The sequence below is a fragment of the Amblyraja radiata genome, chromosome 30 (assembly GCF_010909765.2).
Source record: "Amblyraja radiata isolate CabotCenter1 chromosome 30, sAmbRad1.1.pri, whole genome shotgun sequence".
NCBI lineage: Eukaryota > Metazoa > Chordata > Chondrichthyes > Rajiformes > Rajidae > Amblyraja > Amblyraja radiata.
In genome coordinates, this window is record NC_045985.1 from 5385569 (window position 1) to 5407178 (window position 21610).

At 48.4% G+C, this 21610-nt stretch overlaps 1 protein-coding gene across 1 annotated transcript; it reads left to right on the forward strand.

The window, feature by feature from the left end:
• Window positions 1-331: 331 nt before the first annotated feature.
• LOC116989784 (TNF receptor-associated factor 2-like) lies at window positions 332-20748 on the forward strand. Its single transcript, XM_033047361.1, has 8 exons — window positions 332-636; window positions 3724-3802; window positions 6896-6994; window positions 9806-9877; window positions 12753-13085; window positions 15440-15617; window positions 19307-19455; window positions 20239-20748. The coding sequence occupies exons 1-8, from the start codon at window positions 392-394 to the stop codon at window positions 20452-20454; spliced, it is 1371 nt and encodes a 456-aa protein (XP_032903252.1). The 5' UTR covers window positions 332-391; the 3' UTR covers window positions 20455-20748.
• The last annotated feature ends 862 nt before the right edge of the window (window positions 20749-21610 follow it).

A 21610-nucleotide genomic window follows, 5' to 3' on the forward strand; every position in this document is an offset into this window, starting at 1 on the left:
TGTTCCCGATGTTGGAGGAGTCCAGAACCAGGGGCCACACACAGTTTAAGAATAAGGGGTTAGCCATTTACAACGGAGACGAGAAAAAAAATTTCACCCAGGGAGTTGTGAGTCTGTGGAATTCTCTGCCTGGTGGAGGCCGGTTCTCTGGATACTTTCAAGAGAGAGTTAGATAGGGCTCTTAAAGATAGTGGATTCAGGGGATATGGGGAGAAGGCAGGAACGGGGTACTGATTGGGGATGATCAGCCATGATCACATTGAATGGCGGTGTTGGCTCGAGGAGTCGGGGGGGGGGGGGGGAAGGATGATAAGGGTTACGCAGGAATGTAATTTTTTTGTTTGTTTCGCTGGGTTTAAGGTTGAAGAAGGGAGCATCGGCAGAGTCGGGCATGAGCGTGATCGCTCTGAGACGGGACGAGGGGCCCCAGCTCTACCAGTCGGTGTGCGTGGAGAAGGAGGCCCCCCTGCGCACGTTTGCCGGGGACGAGGTGGAGAGCGACGGGGGCTACGAAGCCGGCGCGGTCCAGGAATGCGACCGCAAGTACTACTGCGGGGCGTGCGGCCTGCTGATGCGCGACCCGGTCCAGACCGAGTGCGGCCACCAATTCTGCCGGGCCTGCCACGAGAAAGTGCTGTACGTTGTCACAACGACCCCCGACGCTCTCCACCCGTAACATTCGTCACAATACACGCCTATCCTCATCCGACAGCATGGAAACCAGCCCAATGATTTCCCCCTTATCCTTAAACTGTGACCCCTTGTCCTGGACTTCCCCAACATCGGGAACAATCTTCCTGCATCTAGCCTGTCCAACCCCTTGAGAATTTTGTAAGTTTCTATAAGATCCCCCCTCAATCTTCTAAATTCTAGCGAGTACAAACTGAGTCTATCCAGTCTTTCTTCATATGAAAGTCCTGACATCCCAGGAATCAGTCTGGTGAACCTTCTCTGTACTCCCTCTATGGCAAGAATGTCTTTCCTCAGATTAGGAGACCAAAACTGTACGCAATACTGCAGGTGTGGTCTCACCAAGACCCTGTACAAGTGCAGTAGAACCTCCCTGCTCCTATACTCAAATCCTTTTATAACATGCCATTCGCTTTCTTCACTGCCTGCTGTACCTGCACGCTTACTTTCAAAGATGTTGCCAGGACTGGAGGGTGTGAGCTATAGGGAGAGGTTGAGTAGGCTGGGACTCTATTCCTTGGAGCTCAGGAGGATGAGGGGTGATCTTATAGAGGTATGGCAGGCAGTGGCGAGTGGAGTGCCACAAGGCTCGGTGTTGAGGCCGCTACTGTTTACCATATACATTAATGATTTGGAAGAGGGAATTAGGAGCCACACTAGCAAGTTTGCGGATGACACAAAGCTGGGTGGCAGTGTGAACTATGAAGAGGATGTTAGGAGGTTGCAGGGTGACCTGGACAGGTTGAGTGAGTGGGCAGATGCGTGGCAGGTACAGTATAATATAGATAAATGTGGGGTTATACACTTTGGTGGCAAAAACAAGGGGGCAGATTATTATCTCAATGGGGTTAGGTTAGGTAAGGGGGAGGTACAGCGAGACCTGGGTGTCCTTGTACACCGGTCACTGAAAGTTGGCTTACAGGTACAGCAGGCAGTGAAGAAAGCTAATGGAATGTTGGCCTTCATAACAAGAGGATTTCAGTATAGGAGTAGAGAGGTTCTTCTGCAGTTGTACAGGGCTCTGGTGAGATCACATCTGGAGTATTGTGTACAGTTTTGGTCTCCTAATTTGAGGAAGGACATCCTTGTGATTGAGGCAATGCAGCGTAGGTTCACGAGATTGATCCCTGAGATGGCGGGACTGTCATATGAGGAAAGATTGAAAAGACTAGACTTGTATTCACTGGAGTTTAGAAGGATGAGGGGGGGGATCTTATAGAAACATGTAAAATTATAAAAGGACTGGACAAGCTAGATGCAGGAAAAATGTTCCCAATGTTGGGCGAGTCCAGAACCAGGGGCCACAGTCTTAGAATAAAGGGGAGCCGTGCATAGTTCCTTGAAGGTGGAATCTCATATAGATAGGGTGGTAAAGAAAGCTTTTGGTATGCTAGCCTTTATAAATCAGAGCATTGAGTATAGAAGCTGGGATGTAATGTTAAAATTGTACAAGGCATTGGTGAGACCAAATCTGGAGTATGGTGTACAATTTTGGTCGCCCAATTATAGGAAGGATGTCAACAGAATAGAGAGAGTACAGAGGAGATTTACTAGAATGTTGCCTGGGTTTCAGCAACTAAGTTACAGAGAAAGGTTGAATAAGTTAGGGCTTTATTCTCTGGAGCGCAGAAGGTTAAGGGGGGACTTGATAGAGGTCTTTAAAATGATGAGAGGGATAGACAGAGTTGACGTGATCAAGCTTTTCCCTTTGAGAATAAAGAAGATTCAAGCAAGAGGACATGACTTCAGAATTAAGGGACAGAAGTTTAGGGGTAACATGAGGGGGAACTTCTTTACTCAGAGAGTGGTAGCGGTGTGGAATGAGCTTCCCGTGGAAGTGATGGCGGCAGGTTCGTTGGTATCATTTAAAAATAAATTGGATAGGCATATGGATGAGAAGGGAATGGAGGGTTATGGTATGAGTGCAGGCAGGTGGGACTAAGGGAAAAAAGTTGTTCGGCACGGACTTGTAGGGCCGAGATGGCCTGTTTCCGTGCTGTAATTGTTATATGGTTATTCGCCCCCGCCCTTTAGGTAGCGACGTGCATACTTTGTGAACATTGCCGCCGCCCTTTAGGTAGCGACTCTTTGCATACTGTGGGTATCCTTGGGACCAGTGTAGCTGGGACATTGTTGGCCGGTGCGGGCCAGATGGGCCGAAGGGCCTGTTTCCACACTGTATCACTCCATGACTAGTGGGAGGAAACCAAAGGGCCCGGAGAACACCCACGCAGGCCACAGGGAGAACCTCCAAACTCCGTACAGACAGCGCCCGTAGTCGAGATCGAACCCGGGGCTGCGCCACCCTTTGAGGACTGGTTAGCGGAAAAACTCTTCCTGATTAAGAGGATTCTAAAACGCGACAGAAACAGTTCCGGTGGACCGGACCTAAGAGGAGTCCCTTGCCCAGAGTAGGTGAATCGAGAACTATTATTAACATTAGACAATAGACAACAGAAGCAGGAGTAGGCCATTCAGCCCTTCCAGCCAGCACCGCCATTCAATGTGATCATGGCTGATCATCCACAATCAGTACCCCGTTCCTGCCTTCTCCCCATATCCCCTGACTCCGCTATCTTTAAGAGCCCCATCTAGCTCTCTCTTGAAAGTATCCAGAGAACCGGCCTCCACCAGGCAGAGAATTCCACAGACTCACAACTCTCTGTGAGAAAAAGTGTCTCCTCGTCTCCGTTCTAAATGGCCGACCCCTTATTCTTAAACTGGGTTCTGGACTCCCCCAACATCGGGAACATTTTCCTGCCTCTAGCGTGTCCAAACCCTTAATAATCTTATATGTTTCAATAAGATACCCACTCATCCTTCTAAACTCCAGAGTACACAAGCCCAGCCGCTCCATTCTCCCAGCATATGACAGTCCCGCCATCCCGGGAATTAACCTGGTGAACCTACGCTGCACTCCCTCAATAGCAAGAATGTCCTTCCTCAAATTAGGGGACCAAAACTGCACACAATACTCCAGGTACATTTATTCAATAGTCTACAAGTCGATTACATTTTTATTCTCTTTCACAGGAAAGAATTGATGATGTGCCCGTCTTGCGTGAGAGATAAAGAAATATTTGAGAATGGTTCAGTCGACACGTTTGAAAAAGTAAGTAAATTCGACTCTGTTTAAGAGTAAACTCTGTGTTAGGTGGAAAATGCCGGAGTAACAGGCAGCGTCTCTGGAGAGAAGGAGTGGCTGATGTTTTGGGTCGAGACTTTGTCTGAGGAAGTCTCTCGACCTGAAACGACACCCGTTCCATCTCTCCAGAAATGCTGCCCGTCCCGCTGAGTTACTCCGGCACTTTTTGTTACTTTTATTTGTAAACCAGTGTCTGCAGTTCCTCGAGTCTCCGTTTTACCAGAATGTTCACAGCGTGCAAACAGGCCCTTCGGCCCATCGAGTCACCCTTTCATTACTCCATCCAACACACTAGGGACAATTTACAGACGGCGAATGGCATGTTTGCCTTCATAACAATAGGACGTACATGATAAATGGTAGGGAATTGAAGAATACAGTTGAACAGAGGGATCTGGGAATAACTGTGCATAGTTCCTTGAAGGTGGAATCTCATATAGATAGGGTGGTAAAGAAAGCTTTTGGTATGCTAGCCTTTATAAATCAGAGCATTGAGTATAGAAGCTGGGATGTAATGTTAAAATTGTACAAGGCATTGGTGAGACCAAATCTGGAGTATGGTGTACAATTTTGGTCGCCCAATTATAGGAAGGATGTCAACAAAATAGAGAGAGTACAGAGGAGATTTACTAGAATGTTGCCTGAGTTTCAACAACTAAGTTACAGAGATAGGTTGAATAAGTTAGGTCTTTATTCTCTGGAGCGCAGAAGGTTAAGGGGGGACTTGATAGAGGTCTTTAAAATGATGAGAGGGATAGACAGAGTTGATGTGATCAAGCTTTTCCCTTTGAGAATAGGGAAGATTCAAACAAGAGGACATGACTTCAGAATTAAGGGACAGAAGTTTAGGGGTAACATGAGGGGGAACTTCTTTACTCAGAGAGTGGTAGCGGTGTGGAATGAGCTTCCAATGGAAGTGGTGGCGGCAGGTTCGTTGGTATCATTTAAAAATAAATTGGATAGGCATATGGATGAGAAGGGAATGGAGGGTTATGGTATGAGTTCAGGCAGGTGGGACTAAGGGAAAAAAGTTGTTCGGCACGGACTTGTAGGGCCGAGATGGCCTGTTTCCGTGCTGTAATTGTTATATGTTATATGGTTATATGAAGTTGAGTATAGGAGCAAAGTGATCCTTCTGCAGTTGTACAGGGCCCTAGTGAGACCACACCTGGAGTATTGTGTGCAGTTTTGGTCTCCAAATTTGGGGTAGGACATTCTTGCTATTGAGGGAGTGCAGCGAAGGTTTACAAGGTTAATTCCCGGGATGGCGGGACTGTCATATGCTGGGAGAATGGAGCAGCTGGGCTTGTACACTCTGGAGTTTAGAAGGATGAGAGGTTATCTTATTGAAACATATAAGATTATTAAGGGTTTGGACACGCTAGAGGCAGGAAACATGTTCCCGATGTTGGGGGAGTCCAGAACCAGGGGCCCCAGTTTATGAGTAAGGGGTAAGCCGTTTAGAGCGGAGATGAGGAAACAATTTTTCACACAGAGATTTGTGTGAGTCTGTGGAATTCTCTGCCTCAGAGGGCAGTGGAGGTCGGTTCTCTGGATATTTTCAAGAGAGAGCTAGTTAGGGCTCTTAAAGATAGCAGAGTCAGGGGATATGGGGAGAAGGCAGGAACGGGGTACTGATTGGGGATGATCAGCTGGCTCGAAGGGCCGAATGGCCTACTCCTGCACCTATTGTCTATTGTCATTCGGCCCTTTGAGCCAGCACCGCCATTCAATGTAATCGTGGCTGATTGTCCACAATCAGTAGCCCGTTCCTGACTTCCCCCATATCCCTTGATTCCACTAGCCCCTAGAGCTCTATCTAACTCTCTTGAAAATACATCCAGTGAATCTGCCTCCACTGTCCTCTGTGGCAGAGAATTCCACAAATTCTATTATTTAAGGAGTTTGCACGTTCTCCCCTTGACATGCGTGAGGTTATCCATTTTGGTGGCAAAAACAGGAAAGCAGACTATTATCTAAATGGTGGCCGACTAGGAAAAGGGGAGATGCAGCGAGACCTGGGTGTCATGGTACACCAGTCATTGAAAGTAGGCATGCAGGTGCAGCAGGCAGTGAAGAAAGCGAATGGTATGTTAGCTTTCATAGCAAAAGGATTTGAGTATAGGAGCAGGGAGGTTCTACTGCAGTTGTACAGGGTCTTGGTGAGACCACACCTGGGGTATTGCGTACAGTTTTGGTCTCCAAATCTGAGGAAGGACATTATTGCCCTAGAGGGAGTACAGAGAAGGTTCACCAGACTGATTCCTGGGATGTCAGGACTGTCTTATGAAGAAAGACTGGATAGACTTGGTTTATACTCTCTAGAATTTAGGAGTTGAGAGGGGATCTTATAGAAACATACAAAATTCTTAAGGGGTTGGACAGGCTAGATGCAGGAAGATTGCTCCCGATGTTGGGGAAGTCCAGGACAAGGGGTCACAGCTTAAGGATAAGGGGGAAATCCTTTAAAACCGAGATGAGAAGAACTTTTTTCTCATCTCGGGTATCTCATTGAAGCAAATAAGATTATTAAGGGTTTGGACCCACTAGAGGCAGGAAACATTTTTCACACAGAGAGTGGTGAATCTCTGGAACTCTCTGCCACAGAGGGTAGTCGAGGCCAGTTCATTGGCTATATTTAAGAGGGAGTTAGATGTGGCCCTTGTGGCTAAGGGGATCAGAGGGTATGGAGAGAAGGCAGGTACGGGATACTGAGTTGGATGATCAGCCATGATCATATTGAATGGCGGTGCAGGCTCGAAGGGCCGAATGGCCTACTCCTGCACCTAATTTCTATGGTTCTATGTTTCTCCGAGATCTTCGCTTTCCTCCCACACTCCAAAGAGGTACAGGTTTGTAGGTTAATTGGCTTGGTATAAGTGCAAATTGTCCCTAGTGTGTGTGTGTGTGTGTGTTAGTGTATGGGGTAATCGCTGGTCGGAGCGGACTCGGAGCGCCAAAGGGCCTGTTTCCACGCTGTATCTCTAAACTAAACTAATTATAAAATATGATTAAAAAAGCTAGTGTTAATTGACCATTTTTTGCTTCCCGTTTTCTCAGTGTTTTAGTGACAGAGCAATAGCAAAGGAAATCTTGAATCTGGAGGTGTCTTGTATAAACCCGAGCTGCAGTTGGACTGGGCCATTGAGAGAATTCGAGGTAAAACCTTTCTCTGTTCTTTCGAGTTCAAGTTCAAGTTCCATTTATTGTCACATGCACATATTGGTGGGAGTGCGATTCGAGTTACCCTATAGACACACGAATCTAAAGAACACAACACATGATGGTTCTTTAAGAAGGAACTGCAGATGCTGGAAAATCGAAGGTAGACAAAAATGCTGGAGAAACTCAGCGGGTGAGGCAGCATCTATGGAGCGAAGGAATAGGCGACGTTTCGGGTCCAGACCCTTCTTCAGACTGATGTGGGGTTGGGGGGAGGGGCGGGAAGAAGAAATCATCAACCTACATCAACCGACTCCAACTGGTCCAGAACGCAGCCGCCCGACTCATCACCCACACCAAATCCTGGCATCACATCACTCCAGTCCTCAAACAACTTCACTGGCTTCCCATCTCCCACCGGATCACCTACAAAATCCTGGCCCTCACCTACAAAGCCCTCCACCATCTGGCCCCCCCATATCTCACTGACCTCCTCTCCCCCTACCAACCCTCACGGTCCCTCAGATCCACATCAGCCGGTCTCCTCTCCATCCACAAGTCCAACCTCCGCAGTTTTGGGGACAGAGCCTTCTCCAGGGCAGGTCCCAGGCTCTGGAACTCCCTCCCCCAACTGATCCGCAATTCCGTGTCCCTCACCATCTTCCAGTCCCGCCTCAAGACCCATCTCTTCACCTCTGCCTATCCTTAGCCCCACGTCCCCCTCCCTTTTCATCTGTGCTTGAATTGCCTCATACCGTGTTTTGTATTGAATTCTGTCTTTACTTTGTGTACTAGTCATGTCTCTACTATTTATTTCATTCCCCTTACATGTTTTTCCTCTACATGCTCAATTTTTGTAAGGTGTCCTTGAGACTCTTGAAAGGCGCCCATAAATAAAATGTATTATTATTATTATTATTAAAGGAAGAGGTGGAGACAGTGGGCTGAGGGAGAGCTGGGAAGGGGAGGAGAAAGTAGGGACTACCTGAAATTGGAGAAGTCAATGTTCATACCGCTGGGGTGTAAACTGCCCAAGCGAAATATGAGGAGCTGCTCCTCCAATTTGCGGTGGGACTCACTCTGGCCATGGAGGAGGCCCAGGACAGAAAGGTCGGATTGGGAATGGGAGGGGGAGTTGAAGTGCTGGGCCACCGGGAGATCTGGTTAGTTATTGCGAACCGAGCGGAGGTGTTGGGCGAAGTGATCGCCGAGCCTGCGCTTGGTCTCACCGATGTAGAGCAGCTGACACCTGGAACAGTGGATGCAATAGATGAGGTTGGAGGAGGTGCAGGTGAACCTCTGTCTCACCTGGAAAGACTGCTTGGGCCGCAGTTTACGAATAAGGGGTAAGCCATTTAGAACGGAGATGAGGAAACACTTTTTCACCCAGAGAGTTGTGAGTCTGTGGTATTCTCTGCCTCAGGGGGCGGTGGAGGCCAATTCTCTGGATGCTTTCAACAGAGAGCTAGATAGGGCTCTTAAAGATAGCGGAGTCAGGGGATATGGGGAGAAGGCAGGAACGGGGTACTGATTGGGCCAAATGGCCTCCTCGTGCACCTATTGTCTATTGTCTATTGTTTAAGGTGATGGGGAAAAGATTTAATGAGAATCTGAGGGGTAACTTTTTCACGCAAAGGGGTGTTGGGTGTATGGAACGAGCTGCCGGAGGAGGTGGTTGAGGCTGGGACTAAATGTTTAAGAAACATTTAACGGGTTATGGTAGAGGAATATTTGACCAGGGGCAGGTATGTGGGGCAAGTGCAGCTGGGACATGTTGGCCGGTATGGGCAAGTTGGGCCGAAGGGCCTGTTTTCACTCTGTGACACTCTGTAATATGGAGGAGGCCCAGGACAAGGTGACTTGGATAGGCTGGGTGAGTGGGCAAATGTTTGGCAGATGCAGTATAATGTGGATAAATGTGAGGTTATCCACTTTAGTGGCAAAAACAGGAAAGCAGACTATTATCTAAATGGTGGCCGATTAGGAAAAGGGGAGATGCAGTGAGACCTGGGTGTCATGGTACACCAGTCATTGAAAGTGGGCATGCAGGTGCAGCAGGCAGTGAAGAAAGCGAATGGTATGTTAGCTTTCATAGCAAAGGGATTTGAGTATAGGAGCAGGGAGGTTCTACTGCAGTTGTACAGGGTCTTGGTGAGACCACACCTGGAGTATTGCGTACAGTTTTGGTCTCCTAATCTGAGGAAAGACATTCTTGCCATAGAGGGAGTACAGAGAAGGTTCACCAGACTGATTCCTGGGATGTCAGGACTTTCATATGAAGAAAGACTGGATAGACTTGGCTTATACTCGCTAGAATTTAGGAGATTGAGAGGGGATCTTATAGAAACGTACAAAATTCTTATGGGGTTGGACAGGCTAGATGCAGGAAGATTGTTCCCGATGTTGGGGAAGTCCAGGACAAGGGGTCACAGCTTAAGGATAAGGGGGAAATCCTTTAGGACCGAGATGAGAAGAAACTTTTTCACACAGAGAGTGGTGAATCTCTGGAACTCTCTGCCACAGAGGGTAGTTGAGGCCAGTTCATTGGCTATATTTAAGAGGGAGTTAGATGTGGCCCTTGTGGCTAAAGGGATCAGGGGGTATGGAGAGAAGGCAGGTACGGGATACTGAGTTGGATGATCAGCCATGATCATATTGAATGGCGGTGCAGACTCGAAGGGCCGAATGGCCTACTCCTGCACCTATTTTCTATGTATCTATATAACTCAGCGGGACAGGCGGAATGTGTGACGTATCAGGTCGGGATCCTTCTTCAGACTGTCATGGAGTTTGTTCTTGATGTTTCAGGCAAAGCACAAGATGTCCTGCGAGCTGAACTTTCAGCAGTGCCCCTTTAGTGTGGTCGGCTGCACAGAGTCGGTGAGTATCAGGCCATTCATTCGGCGGGACTAGCCCTATAACCATAGTCCGGGTCCTTGTCTGAACATGTAGGAAAGAACTGCAGATGCTGGTTTAAATCGAAGATAGACACAAATTGCTGGAGTAACTGGGCGGGACAGGCAGCATCTCTGGAGAGAAGGAGTGGGCGATGTTTCGGGTCGAGACCCTTCTTCAGACTGAGAGTCAGGGAAAACCGCTGGGCGATCGCGGTGCCTTACAGCGCCGGAGACCCGGGTTCGATCCCGACTACGGGTGCTGTCTGTACGGAGTTTGCACGTGACCTGCGTGGGTTTCCCCCAAGATAACCATATAACCATATAACAATTACAGCACGGAAACAGGCCATCTCGACCCTTCTAGTCCGTGCCGAACACGTATTCTCCCCTAGTCCCATATACCTGCGCTCGGACCATAACCCTCCATTCCTTTCCCGTCCATATAACTATCCAATTTATTTTTAAATGATAAAAACGAACCTGCCTCCACCACCTTCACTGGAAGCTCATTCCACACAGCTACCACTCTCTGAGTAAAGAAGTTCCCCCTCATGTTACCCCTAAACTTCTGTCCCTTAATTCTCAAGTCATGTCCCCTTGTTTGAATCTTCCCTATTCTCAGTGGGAAAAGCTTTTCCACGTCAACTCTGTCTATCCCTCTCATCATTTTAAAGACCTCTATCAAGTCCCCCCTTAACCTTCTGCACTCCAAAGAATAAAGCCCTAACTTGTTCAACCTTTCTCTGTAACTTAGTTGCTGAAACCCAGGCAACATTCTAGTAAATCTCCTCTGTACTCTCTCTATTTTGTTGACATCCTTCCTATAATTAGGCGACCAAAATTGTACACCATACTCCAGAATTGGCCTCACCAATGCCTTGTACAATTTTAACATTACATCCCAACTTCTATACTCAATGCTCTGATTTATAAAGGCCAGCACACCAAAAGCTTTCTTTACCACCCTATCTACATGAGATTCCACTTTCAGGGAACTGTGCACAGTTATTCCCAGATCCCTCTGTTCACCTGCATTCTTCAATTCCCTACCATTTACCCTACAAGATCTTCGGTTTCCTCCCACGCTCCAAAGACGTGCGTGTCTGTAGGTTAATTGGCTTGGTAAATGTAAAAATTGTCCCTAGTGGGTGTAGGATAGGGTTAGTGTGCGGGGATTACAGAACAAATCAATGGAAGATGTGCACAAAAAAAGTATCGATGGTAAAGGAAACAGGCCATTGTTAGCTGTGGGCCAGGTGAAAACCAGTTACAGACAACGAAACTCAACAAGGCCACCTTGAAGCCGGTACAAACACTTGGTTGGAGGTGGGACTGATTGGTACAGTGACCAATATAATCATGGCTGATCATCCACAACCAGTACCCCGTTCCTGCCTTTCTCCCCCATATCCCCTGACTCCGCTATCTTTAAGAGCCCTATCTAGCTCTCTCTTGAAAGTATCCAGAGAACCGGACTCCACCGCCCTCTGAGGCAGAGAATTCCACAGACTCACCACTCCATGTGTGAAAATGTGTTTCCTCGTCTCCGTTCTAAATGGCCTACCCCTTATTCTTAAACTGTGTGTGGCCCCTGGTTCTGGACTCCCCCCAACATCGGGAACATGTTTCCTGCCTCTAGCGTGTCCAAACCCTTAATAATCTTACAAGTTTCAATAAGATGCCCTCTCATCCTTCTAAACTCCAGAGTATGCAAGCCCAGCCGCTCCATTCTCTCAGCATATGACAGTCCCGCCATCCCGGGAATTAACCTGGTGAACCTGCGCTGCACTCCCTCAATAGCAAGAATGTCCTTCCTCAAATTAGGGGACCAAAACTGCACACAATGCTCCAGGTGTGGTCTCACTAGGGCCCTGTGCACCTGCAGAAGGACCTCTTTGCTCTTATCCTCTTGCTATGAGGGCCAACATGTCATTCGCTTTATTCACTGCCTGCTGTACCTGCGTTCTTAGATTCAATGGGACAAAGTGGCCTAATTCTGCTCCTGTGACTCACATAGATACATAGATACATAGAAAATTAGGGGACCAAAACTGCACGCAATACTCCAGGTGTGGTCTCACCAAGACCCTGTACAACTGCAGTAGAACCTCCCTGCTCCTATAGGCAGTGAAGAAAGCGAATGGTATGTTAGCTTTCATAGCAAAAGGATTTGAGTATAGGAGCAGGGAGGGTCTACTGCAGTTGTACAGGGTCTTGGTGAGACCACACCTGGAGTATTACGTACAGTTTTGGTCTCCAAATCTGAGGAAGGACATTATAGCCATAGAGGGAATACAGAGAAGGTTCACCAGACTGATTCCTGGGATGTCAGGACTTTCATATGAAGAAAGACTGGATAGACTTGGTTTATACTCTCTAGAATTTAGGAGATTGAGAGGGGATCTTATAGAAACTTACAAAATTCTTAAGGGGTTGGACAGGCTAGATGCAGGAAGATTGCTCCCGATGTTGGGGAAGTCCAGGACAAGGGGTCACAGCTTAAGGATAAGGGGGAAATCCTTTAAAACCGAGATGAGAAGAACTTTTTTCACACAGAGTGGTGAATCTCTGGAACTCCCTGCCACAGAGGGTAGTCGAGGCCACAGTTCATTGGCTATATTTAAGAGGGAGTTAGATGTGGCCCTTGTGGCTAAGGGGATCAGAGGGTATGGAGAGAAGGCAGGTACGGGATACTGAGTTGGATGATCAGCCACGATCATATTGAATGGCGGTGCAGGCTCGAAGGGCCGAATGGCCTACTCCTGCACCTATTTCTATGTTTCTATACTCAAATCCTTTTGCTATGAAAGATAACATACCATTCGCACCTCACGAGCTTACGAAACGCATCTTTGCAGATTTGCGGTGGGAAGGTGGACGAGCATGTTCGAGACTCCGTCGGGCACCATCTGACCTGCATTCTCAGGAGCCTGCCGATCGTCGGGAAGGAGGCCGTTGAAGGTCCCAGTCTGGAGGGGAGAACTGGGAATGGGAAGGAGAGGGAGCCCGACAAGTGGCGGGAGGCGGCAGAGGGCGAGAACTCCCGGGAGGAGCTGAGAGTGAAACTGCAGACGTTCGAAAACATCGTCACGGTGTTGAACCGTGAGGTGGGCCACACATTACAAACTGTGCTGGAGCAAGAACACTGGATAAAGGAACAAGGCACAATGATCTCGCAACTAACCAACAAGGTAAATATTTTCATTCATACTCAAATTGGAAAGACTAGGCTTGTATTCACTGGAGTTTAGAAGGATGAGGGGGAGGGGATCTTATAGTAACATGTAAAATCATAAAAGGACTGGACAAGCTAGATGCAGGAAAAATGTTCCTAATGTTGGGCGAGTCCAGAACCAGGGGCCACACAGTCGTAGAATGAAGGGGAGGCCATTGAAGATTGAGGTGAGAAAAAACTTTTTCACCCAGAGAGTTGTGAATTTGTGGAATTCCCTGTCTCAGAGGGCAGTGGAGGCCAAGTCACTGGATGGATTTAAGAGAGAGTTAGATAGAGCTCTAGGGGATAGTGGAATCAAGGGATATGGGGAGAAGGCAGGCACGGGTTATTGATTGGGGACGATCAGCCATGATCACAGTGAATGGCGAATGGTGCTGGCTCGAAGGGCCGAATGGCCTCCTCCTGCACCTATTGTCTATGTTTCTATAATCCAGAACGGGTACATGAAGCTTTGGTTAAGATTCGCAAGGATGTTGCCGGGAGCCAATAGACAATAGGTGCAGGAGTAGGCCATTCGGCCCTTCGAGCCTGCACCGCCATTCATTGCCATCATGGCTGATCGTCCACAATCAGTACCCCGTTCCTGCCTTCTCCCCATATCCCCTGACTCCGTTATCTTTAAGAGCCCAATCTAGCTCTCTCTTGAAAGTATCCAGAGAATTGGCCTCCACTGCCTTCTGAGGCAAAGAATTCCACAGATTTGCAACTCTCTGTGTGAAAAAGTTTTTCCTCATCTCTGTTCTGCACGCCCTAGCCCTAGATGGAGCTCTTAAAGATAGCGGAGTCAGGGGATATGGGGAGAAGGCAGGAATGGGGTACTGATTGTGGATGATCAGCCATGATCACATTGAATGGCGGTGCTGGCTCGAAGGGCCGAATGGCCCACTCCTGCACCTATTGTCTATTGAATTTCGGTGCTGGCTCGAAGGGCCGAATGGCCTACTCCTGCACCTATTGTCTATTGAATTTTGATGCAGGCTCGAAGGGCCGAATGGCCTACTCCTGCACCTATTGTCAACAGGGAGCTGAGCTCGAGTCAACACCCTCGTTCAGCAGCATCAGCAGCAGCAGCAATGACTCTCATGTTAGGGAGTGTCCCAAACTCACAATGTATGTCAAACTGATCTTGCTAATGAAGTGACCGTTTGATCACGAAGGTGGGACTGGCCACACGCTCCCCACAACTCCGAGCAAGGAGTAGGAGTAAACGGGTCCTTTTCACAATGGCAGGCAGTGACTAGTGGGGTACCGCAAGGCTCAGTGCTGGGACCCCAGCTATTTACAATATATATTAATGATCTGGATGAGGGAATTGAAGGCAATATCTCCAAGTTTGCGGATTACACTAAGCTGGGGGGCAGTGTTAGCTGTGAGGAGGATGCTAGGAGACTGCAAGGTGACTTGGATAGGCTGGGTGAGTGGGCAAATGTTTGGCAGATGCAGTATAATGTGGATAAATGTGAGGTTATCCATTTTGGTGGCAAAAACAGAAAAACAGACTATTATCTAAATGGTGGCCGACTAGGAAAAGGGGAGATGCAGCGAGACCTGGGTGTCATGGTACACCAGTCATTGAAAGTGGGCATGCAGGTGCAGCAGGCAGTGAAGAAAGCGAATGGTATGTTAGCATTCATAGCAAAAGGATTTGAGTATAGGAGCAGGGAGGTTCTACTGCAGTTGTACAGGGTCTTGGTGAGACCACACCTGGAGTATTGCGTACAGTTTTGGTCTCCAAATCTGAGGAAGGACATTATTGCCCTAGAGGAAGTGCAGAGAAGGTTCACCAGACTGATACCTGGGATGTCAGGACTGTCTTATGAAGAAAGACTGGATAGACTTGGTTTATACTCACTAGAATTTAGGAGATTGAGAGGGGATCTTATAGAAACTTACAAAATTCTTAAGGAGTTGGACAGGCTAGATGCAGGAAGATTGCTCCCGATGTTGGGGAAGTCCAGGACAAGGGGTCACAGCTTAAGGATAAGGGGGAAATCCTTTAAAACCGAGATGAGAAGAACTTTTTTCACACAGAGAGTGGTGAAACTCTGGAACTCTCTGCCACAGAGGGTAGTCGAGGCCAGTTCATTGGCTATATTTAAGAGGGAGTTAGATGTGGCCCTTGTGGCTAAGGGGATCAGAGGGTATGGAGAGAAGGCAGGTACGGGATACTGAGTTGGATGATCAGCCATGATCATATTGAATGGCGGTGCAGGCTCGAAGGGCCGAATGGCCTACTCCTGCACCTAATTTCTATGTTTCTATGTTTCTATGAGCCCTCGGTTGATCCATCTCTCTCTCTCCCCGTGCCAGGTGCGACAGAACGAGAAGTCGATTGGCCTCAAGGACGTGGTGATCGCTGACCTTCAGTGTCGCCTGGAGGTGCTGGAGACCTCTTCGTACGATGGGACCTTGTTGTGGGCGATCAGCGGGGTCAGCCGGAGGATGCGGGACGCGACGGACGGGCGGTCTCCTTCCATCATCTCCCCACGTGAGTCTCCGCTGCCCATTCACACATACACAATTACAAACATTTCTTCCATCCAACGTGTCCAAAGACAGGCAGCTCGATTTGTTACTAACACCTGTGAGAGAGAAGCGAGTGTCACCAAACTTCTGAATTCTCTGGGGCGGAAGGAACCCTCTCCAAGACAGACGTGAAGCTCACCGTTTGACCTGTTTTTACAAAATGTTAAATGGTCAGCTCGACATAGACTACAAGACCTACACCAAACCCAAACCAATTAGGAGCAGACGAGGGCATTCGATCCAATTTGTGATCCCAGCCACAAAGACAGATGTGTACAGCAATTCGTTCTTCCCCCGCACAATTAAAGCATGGAATAATCTCCACCCAACTATAGGGACGACAGATGGCACAATGGGCTGAGTGTTCGGCTGGCAACCGGAAGGTAGCCGGTTCGAATCCCGCTTGGAGTGCATACTGTCGTTGTGTCCTTGGGCAAGACACTTCACCCACCTTTGCCTGTGTGTGAATGTGTGTGAATGGGTGTGAGTGATTGGTGGTGGTCGGAGGGGCCGTAGGCGCAGATTGGCAGCCACGCTTCCGTCAGTCTGCCCCAGGGCAGCTGTGGCTACAGAAGTAGCTTACCACCACCGAGTGTGACTGAGGAGTGAATGAATAATGCGATGTAAAGCGCCTTGAGTATTAGAAAGGCGCTATATAAATCCCATCCATTATTATTATTATAGTTACCCAACCAGATGCAACTACATTTAAAGTAGCTCTTTCTTCCCAATAACCCTTTCTGGCTTAAGTCCTCCATCCACCACCTCCAGTTTAAATTCCATTTGGAATATTTTGGAGAAACAAGAAACAATGAACAAGTGCTCAAGATTCAAGAGAGTTTATTGTCATGTGTCCCAGATAGCACAATGAAATTCTTGCTTTGCTTTAGAACAACAGAATATTGCAGGCATGAATAAATACAGAACAGATCAGTGTGACCATATACCAACGAATATATATATATATACACACAGGTACAGCAGGCAGTAAAGAAAGCGAATGGCATGGGCCACATCTAACTCCCTCTTAAATATAGCCAATGAACTGGCCTCGACTACCCTCTGTGGCAGGGAGTTCCAGAGATTCACCACTCTCTGTGTGAAAAAAGTTCTTCTCATCTCGGTTTTAAAGGATTTCCCCCTTATCCTTAAGCTGTGACCCCTTGTCCTGGACTTCCCCGAAGATTGCTCCCGATGTTGGGGAAGTCCAGGACAAGGGGTCACAGCTTAAGGATAAGGGGGAAATCCTTTAAAACCGAGATGAGAAGAACTTTTTTCACACAGAGAGTGGTGAATCTCTGGAACTCTCTGCCACAGAGGGTAGTCGAGGCCAGTTCATTGGCTATATTTAAGAGGGAGTTAGATGTGGCCCTTGTGGCTAAGGGGATCAGAGGGTATGGAGAGAAGGCAGGTGCGGGATACTGAGTTGGATGATCAGCCATGATCATATTGAATGGCGGTGCAGGCTCGAAGGGCCGAATGGCCTACTCCTGCACCTAATTTCTATGTTTCTATGTTTCTATAACAAGAGGAGTTGAGTATAGGAGCAAAGTCAAGTCAAGTTTATTTGTCACATACACATACGAGATGTGCAGTGAAATGAAAAGTGGCGATGCTCGCGGACTTTGTGCAAAAAGACAAACGAACAACAAACAAACAGAATCGAACAGAATCACATATTCACATATTACATATTTGTGGTAAAGAAAAAGGGAAAAAAAGCAATAAAAAAAACCACAGTTAAATGGCACAGAGGTCCTTCTGCAGTTGTACAATGCCCTAGTGAGGTGGGAAACATGTTCCCGATGTTGGGGGGAGTCCAGAACTAGGGGCCACAGTTTAAGAATAAGGAGTAAGCCATTTAGAACGGAGATGAGGAAACATTTTTTCTCACAGAGAGGTGTGGAATTCTCTGCCTCAGAGGACGGTGGAGGCTGGTTCTCTGGATGCTTTCAAGAGAGAGCTAGATAGGGCTCTTAAAAATAGCGGAGTCAGGGGATATGGGGAGAAGGCAGGAACGGGGTACTGATTGGGGATGATCAGCCAGGATCACATTGAATGGCTCGAAGGGCCGAATGGCCTACTCCTGCACCTATTGTCTATAAATAACAGATGAAGTGCAATGGGCTATTTATCGATCAGAGTTTTGTTTGAGTTGAGTTTAACAGCCTGATGGCTGTGGGGGAAGCAGCTATTCCTGAACCTGGATGTTCCAGATTTCAGGCTCCTGTACCTTCTACCTGATGGCAGCGGGGAGATGAGTGTGTGGCCAGGATGGTGTGGGTCCTTGATGATGCTGCCAGCCTTTTTGAGGCAGCGACTGTGATAGATCCCCTCGATGGTGGGGAGGTCAGAGCCGATGATGGACTGGGCAGCGTTTACTACTTTTTGTAGTCTTTTCCGCTCCCGGGCGCTCAAGTTGCCGAACCAAGCCACGATGCAACCGGTCAGCATGCTCTCTACTGTGCACCTGTAGACGTTCGAGAGAGTCCTCCTTGACAAGCCGACTCTCCGTAATCTTCTCAGGAAGTAGAGGCTCAAATGAAGTACTTTAAAGGAATTAGCTCAAAGATATGCGCGCACACGCACACACATTCACACACAAATACACATTCACGCACACATTCATATATACACACACACACACATTCACACACACACACACACACACACACACACACACACACACACACACACACACATTCTCACACACATTCTCACACACATTCTCACACACATTCTCACACACATTCTCACACACACACACACACACACACACATTCTCACACACTCACGCACACACACACACACATTCTCACACACTCATGCACATACATTCACGCACACATACACATTCATACACACACACGTACATTCTCACACACACACACACACACACATTCTCACACACTCACGCACACATACTTTCACGCACACACGTACATTCACACACACACACACACACACACACACACACACACACACACACACACACACACGTACATTCTCACACACACACACACACACACACACACACACACACATTCTCACACACTCACGCACACATACATTCACGCACACACGTACATTCACACACACACACACACACACACACGTTCACACACACACACACACACACATCACACACACACACACACACACACACACACACGTTCACACACACACACACACACGTTCACACACACACACATCACACACACACACACACACACACACACATTCTCACACACTCACGCACACATACATTCACGCACACATGTACATTCACACACACACACACACACACACACACACACACACACACACACACACACACACACACACTCACACCACACACACACACACACACACACACACACACACACACACACACACACACACACACACACACACACACACACACACACACACACACACACACACACACACACACATCACAAGCAAACAATAATGGTGCAAAGACACAAACACTGCCCAGAAGTCCATGGCAGACTAGACTAAATGGGCCGAATGGCCTTATTCTGCGAGTATGATGTGTGGGCTGAAAGTTCCAGCAGGGTGTGGTTTGCGAGTGGAGACATATTGTGCCAATGTGTTGACGGCCTTTCTCTTGCCCCCCCCTCCCTGCAGCATTCTACACATCTCACGGTGGCTACAAGCTCTGCCTGAGGATGTACCTGAACGGAGACGGCCTGGGGGCAAACACTCACATCTCTCTCTTCCTGATCATAATGAAGAGCAAGTACGACTCCATCCTGGACTGGCCCTTCAGCAAGAAGGTAAAGGAACCGGCCTCGAGATGGTGCACTGGCCAACAAGCTAGCAGATGGGGAAAATGCTGGGGTAGCTCAGCGGGACAGGCAGCGTCTCTGGAGAGAAGGAATGGGCGACGTTTCGGGTCGAGACCCTTCTTCACACCGGGAGTCGGGGGAGAGGGAGATACGTAGATAAGGAAGCTTACAGTGTGAAAAATAGGACAAAGCGGATGGGATGTCAGGACTGTCTTATAAAGAAAGACTGGATAGACTTGGTTTATACTCTCTAGAATTTAGGAGATTGAGAGGGGATCTTATAGAAACTTACAAAATTCTTAAGGGGTTGGACAGGCTAGATGCAGGAAGATTGTTCCCGATGTTGGGGAAGTCCAGGACAAGGGGTCACAGCTTAAGGATAAGGGGGAAATCCTTTAAAACCGAGATGAGAAAAACATTTTTCACACAGAGAGTGGTGAATCTCTGGAACTCCCTGCCACAGAGGGTAGTTGAGGCCACAGTTCATTGGCTATATTTAAGAGGGAGTTAGATGTGGCCCTTGTGACAAAGGGGATCAGAGGGTATGGAGAGAAGGCAGGTACGGGATACTGAGTTGGATGATCAGCCATGATCATATTGAATGGCGGTGCAGGCTCGAAGGGCCGAATGGCCTACTCCTGCACCTGATTTCTATGTTTCTATGTTTCTGTGCTGTAACTGTAAAAAATAAACTAATGGGCCGAAGGGCCTGTTTCCCACCGCAGGAGTTAACGGTTTTCCTCTCTCTCCTTCCCCCCCCACCCCCACCAGGTGACCTTCAAGCTTCTGGACCAGCGCGACGGGGATAACCAAGTGGTCTCGGCCTTCAAACCGGACACCAACTCCGCCTCCTTCTGCAGGCCCCAGCTCTCCATGAACATTGCCAGCGGCTGCCCGCAGTTCGTGCCCCTCTCCCACCTCCGCTCCAACTGGCGCGCCTTCGTGTCCGACGACACCATGTTCGTGAAGGCCGTGGTGGAGCCTTGAGGGAAGGCCCCGTTGCCGTGGCGACTGCCCAGGCCGGGCTCAGGAATGTGATGCACCCAGGGCCTTGGTTGCCGTGGGCGACCCAATGGTGTCCTCGACGAAAACATGGTTCCTCCCCTCGAACTCAAAAACCGCACTTTGACCTCCCATCCGGGAATTATTTTGAATGCTGCCATGTTAGAAATCTATATTTTTTTAACTTATTTACATTGTGTTGATTTTTAATATATAACTCTTGCTGAGATAAGGAAAGCGAGGCTTCGTGTGGTGAGACGACACTCGATGGGCCGAATGGCCTCAATGACCCGACTTCAGAGCTTCGGAGGCTTCGGCCGCAGACCCCCGTGGGCGGTAACATCGGGAGCTTGCGGGTCCCTGGTGGGAGACTGCTTTTCGGAGCTCCCGCAATGTCAAGTTTCGCCCGCCCGAATCGAGGGGTTTAAATTGACCCTGAGCGGGGCCTTATATCGCCCGGCGCGGCTTAAACGTCCGCGGGACTTGCCATCGTCCGCTGGCGGGGGGCTCTAACATCAAGAGCCTCGATCAGCTCGATGCAGCAGTTTGACTCAAAGATCCTATAGCGGAGCAAGATAGATCACTCCTGCTAAATGCAATGGGTGACGTGTAGTACGCAACATAGAAACAATGAAAATAGGTGCAGGAGTAGGCCATTCGGCCCTTCGAGCCTTCACCGCCATTCAATATGATCATGGCTGATCATCCAACTCAGTATCCCGTACCTGCCTTCTCTCCATACCCTCTGATCCCCTTAGTCACAAGGGCCACATCATAAGACAGTCCTGACATCCCAGGAATCAGTCTGGTGAACCTTCTCTGCACTCCCTCTATGGCAATAATGTCCTTCCTCAGATTTGGAGACCAAAACTGTACGCAATACTCCAGGTGTGGTCTCACCAAGACCCTGTACAACTGCAGTAGAACCTCCCTGCTCCTATACTCAAATCCTTTTGCTATGAAAGCTAACATACCATTCGCTTTCTTCACTGCCTGCTGCACCTGCATGCCTACTTTCAATGACTGGTGTACCATGACACCCAGGTCTCGCTGCATCTCCCCTTTTCCTAGCAGCGTAACGTGGGCCTTTTTTGCATCCATTTCCGTAACCCGACTCGCAGTGTAATCAAAGGTGCGGGGG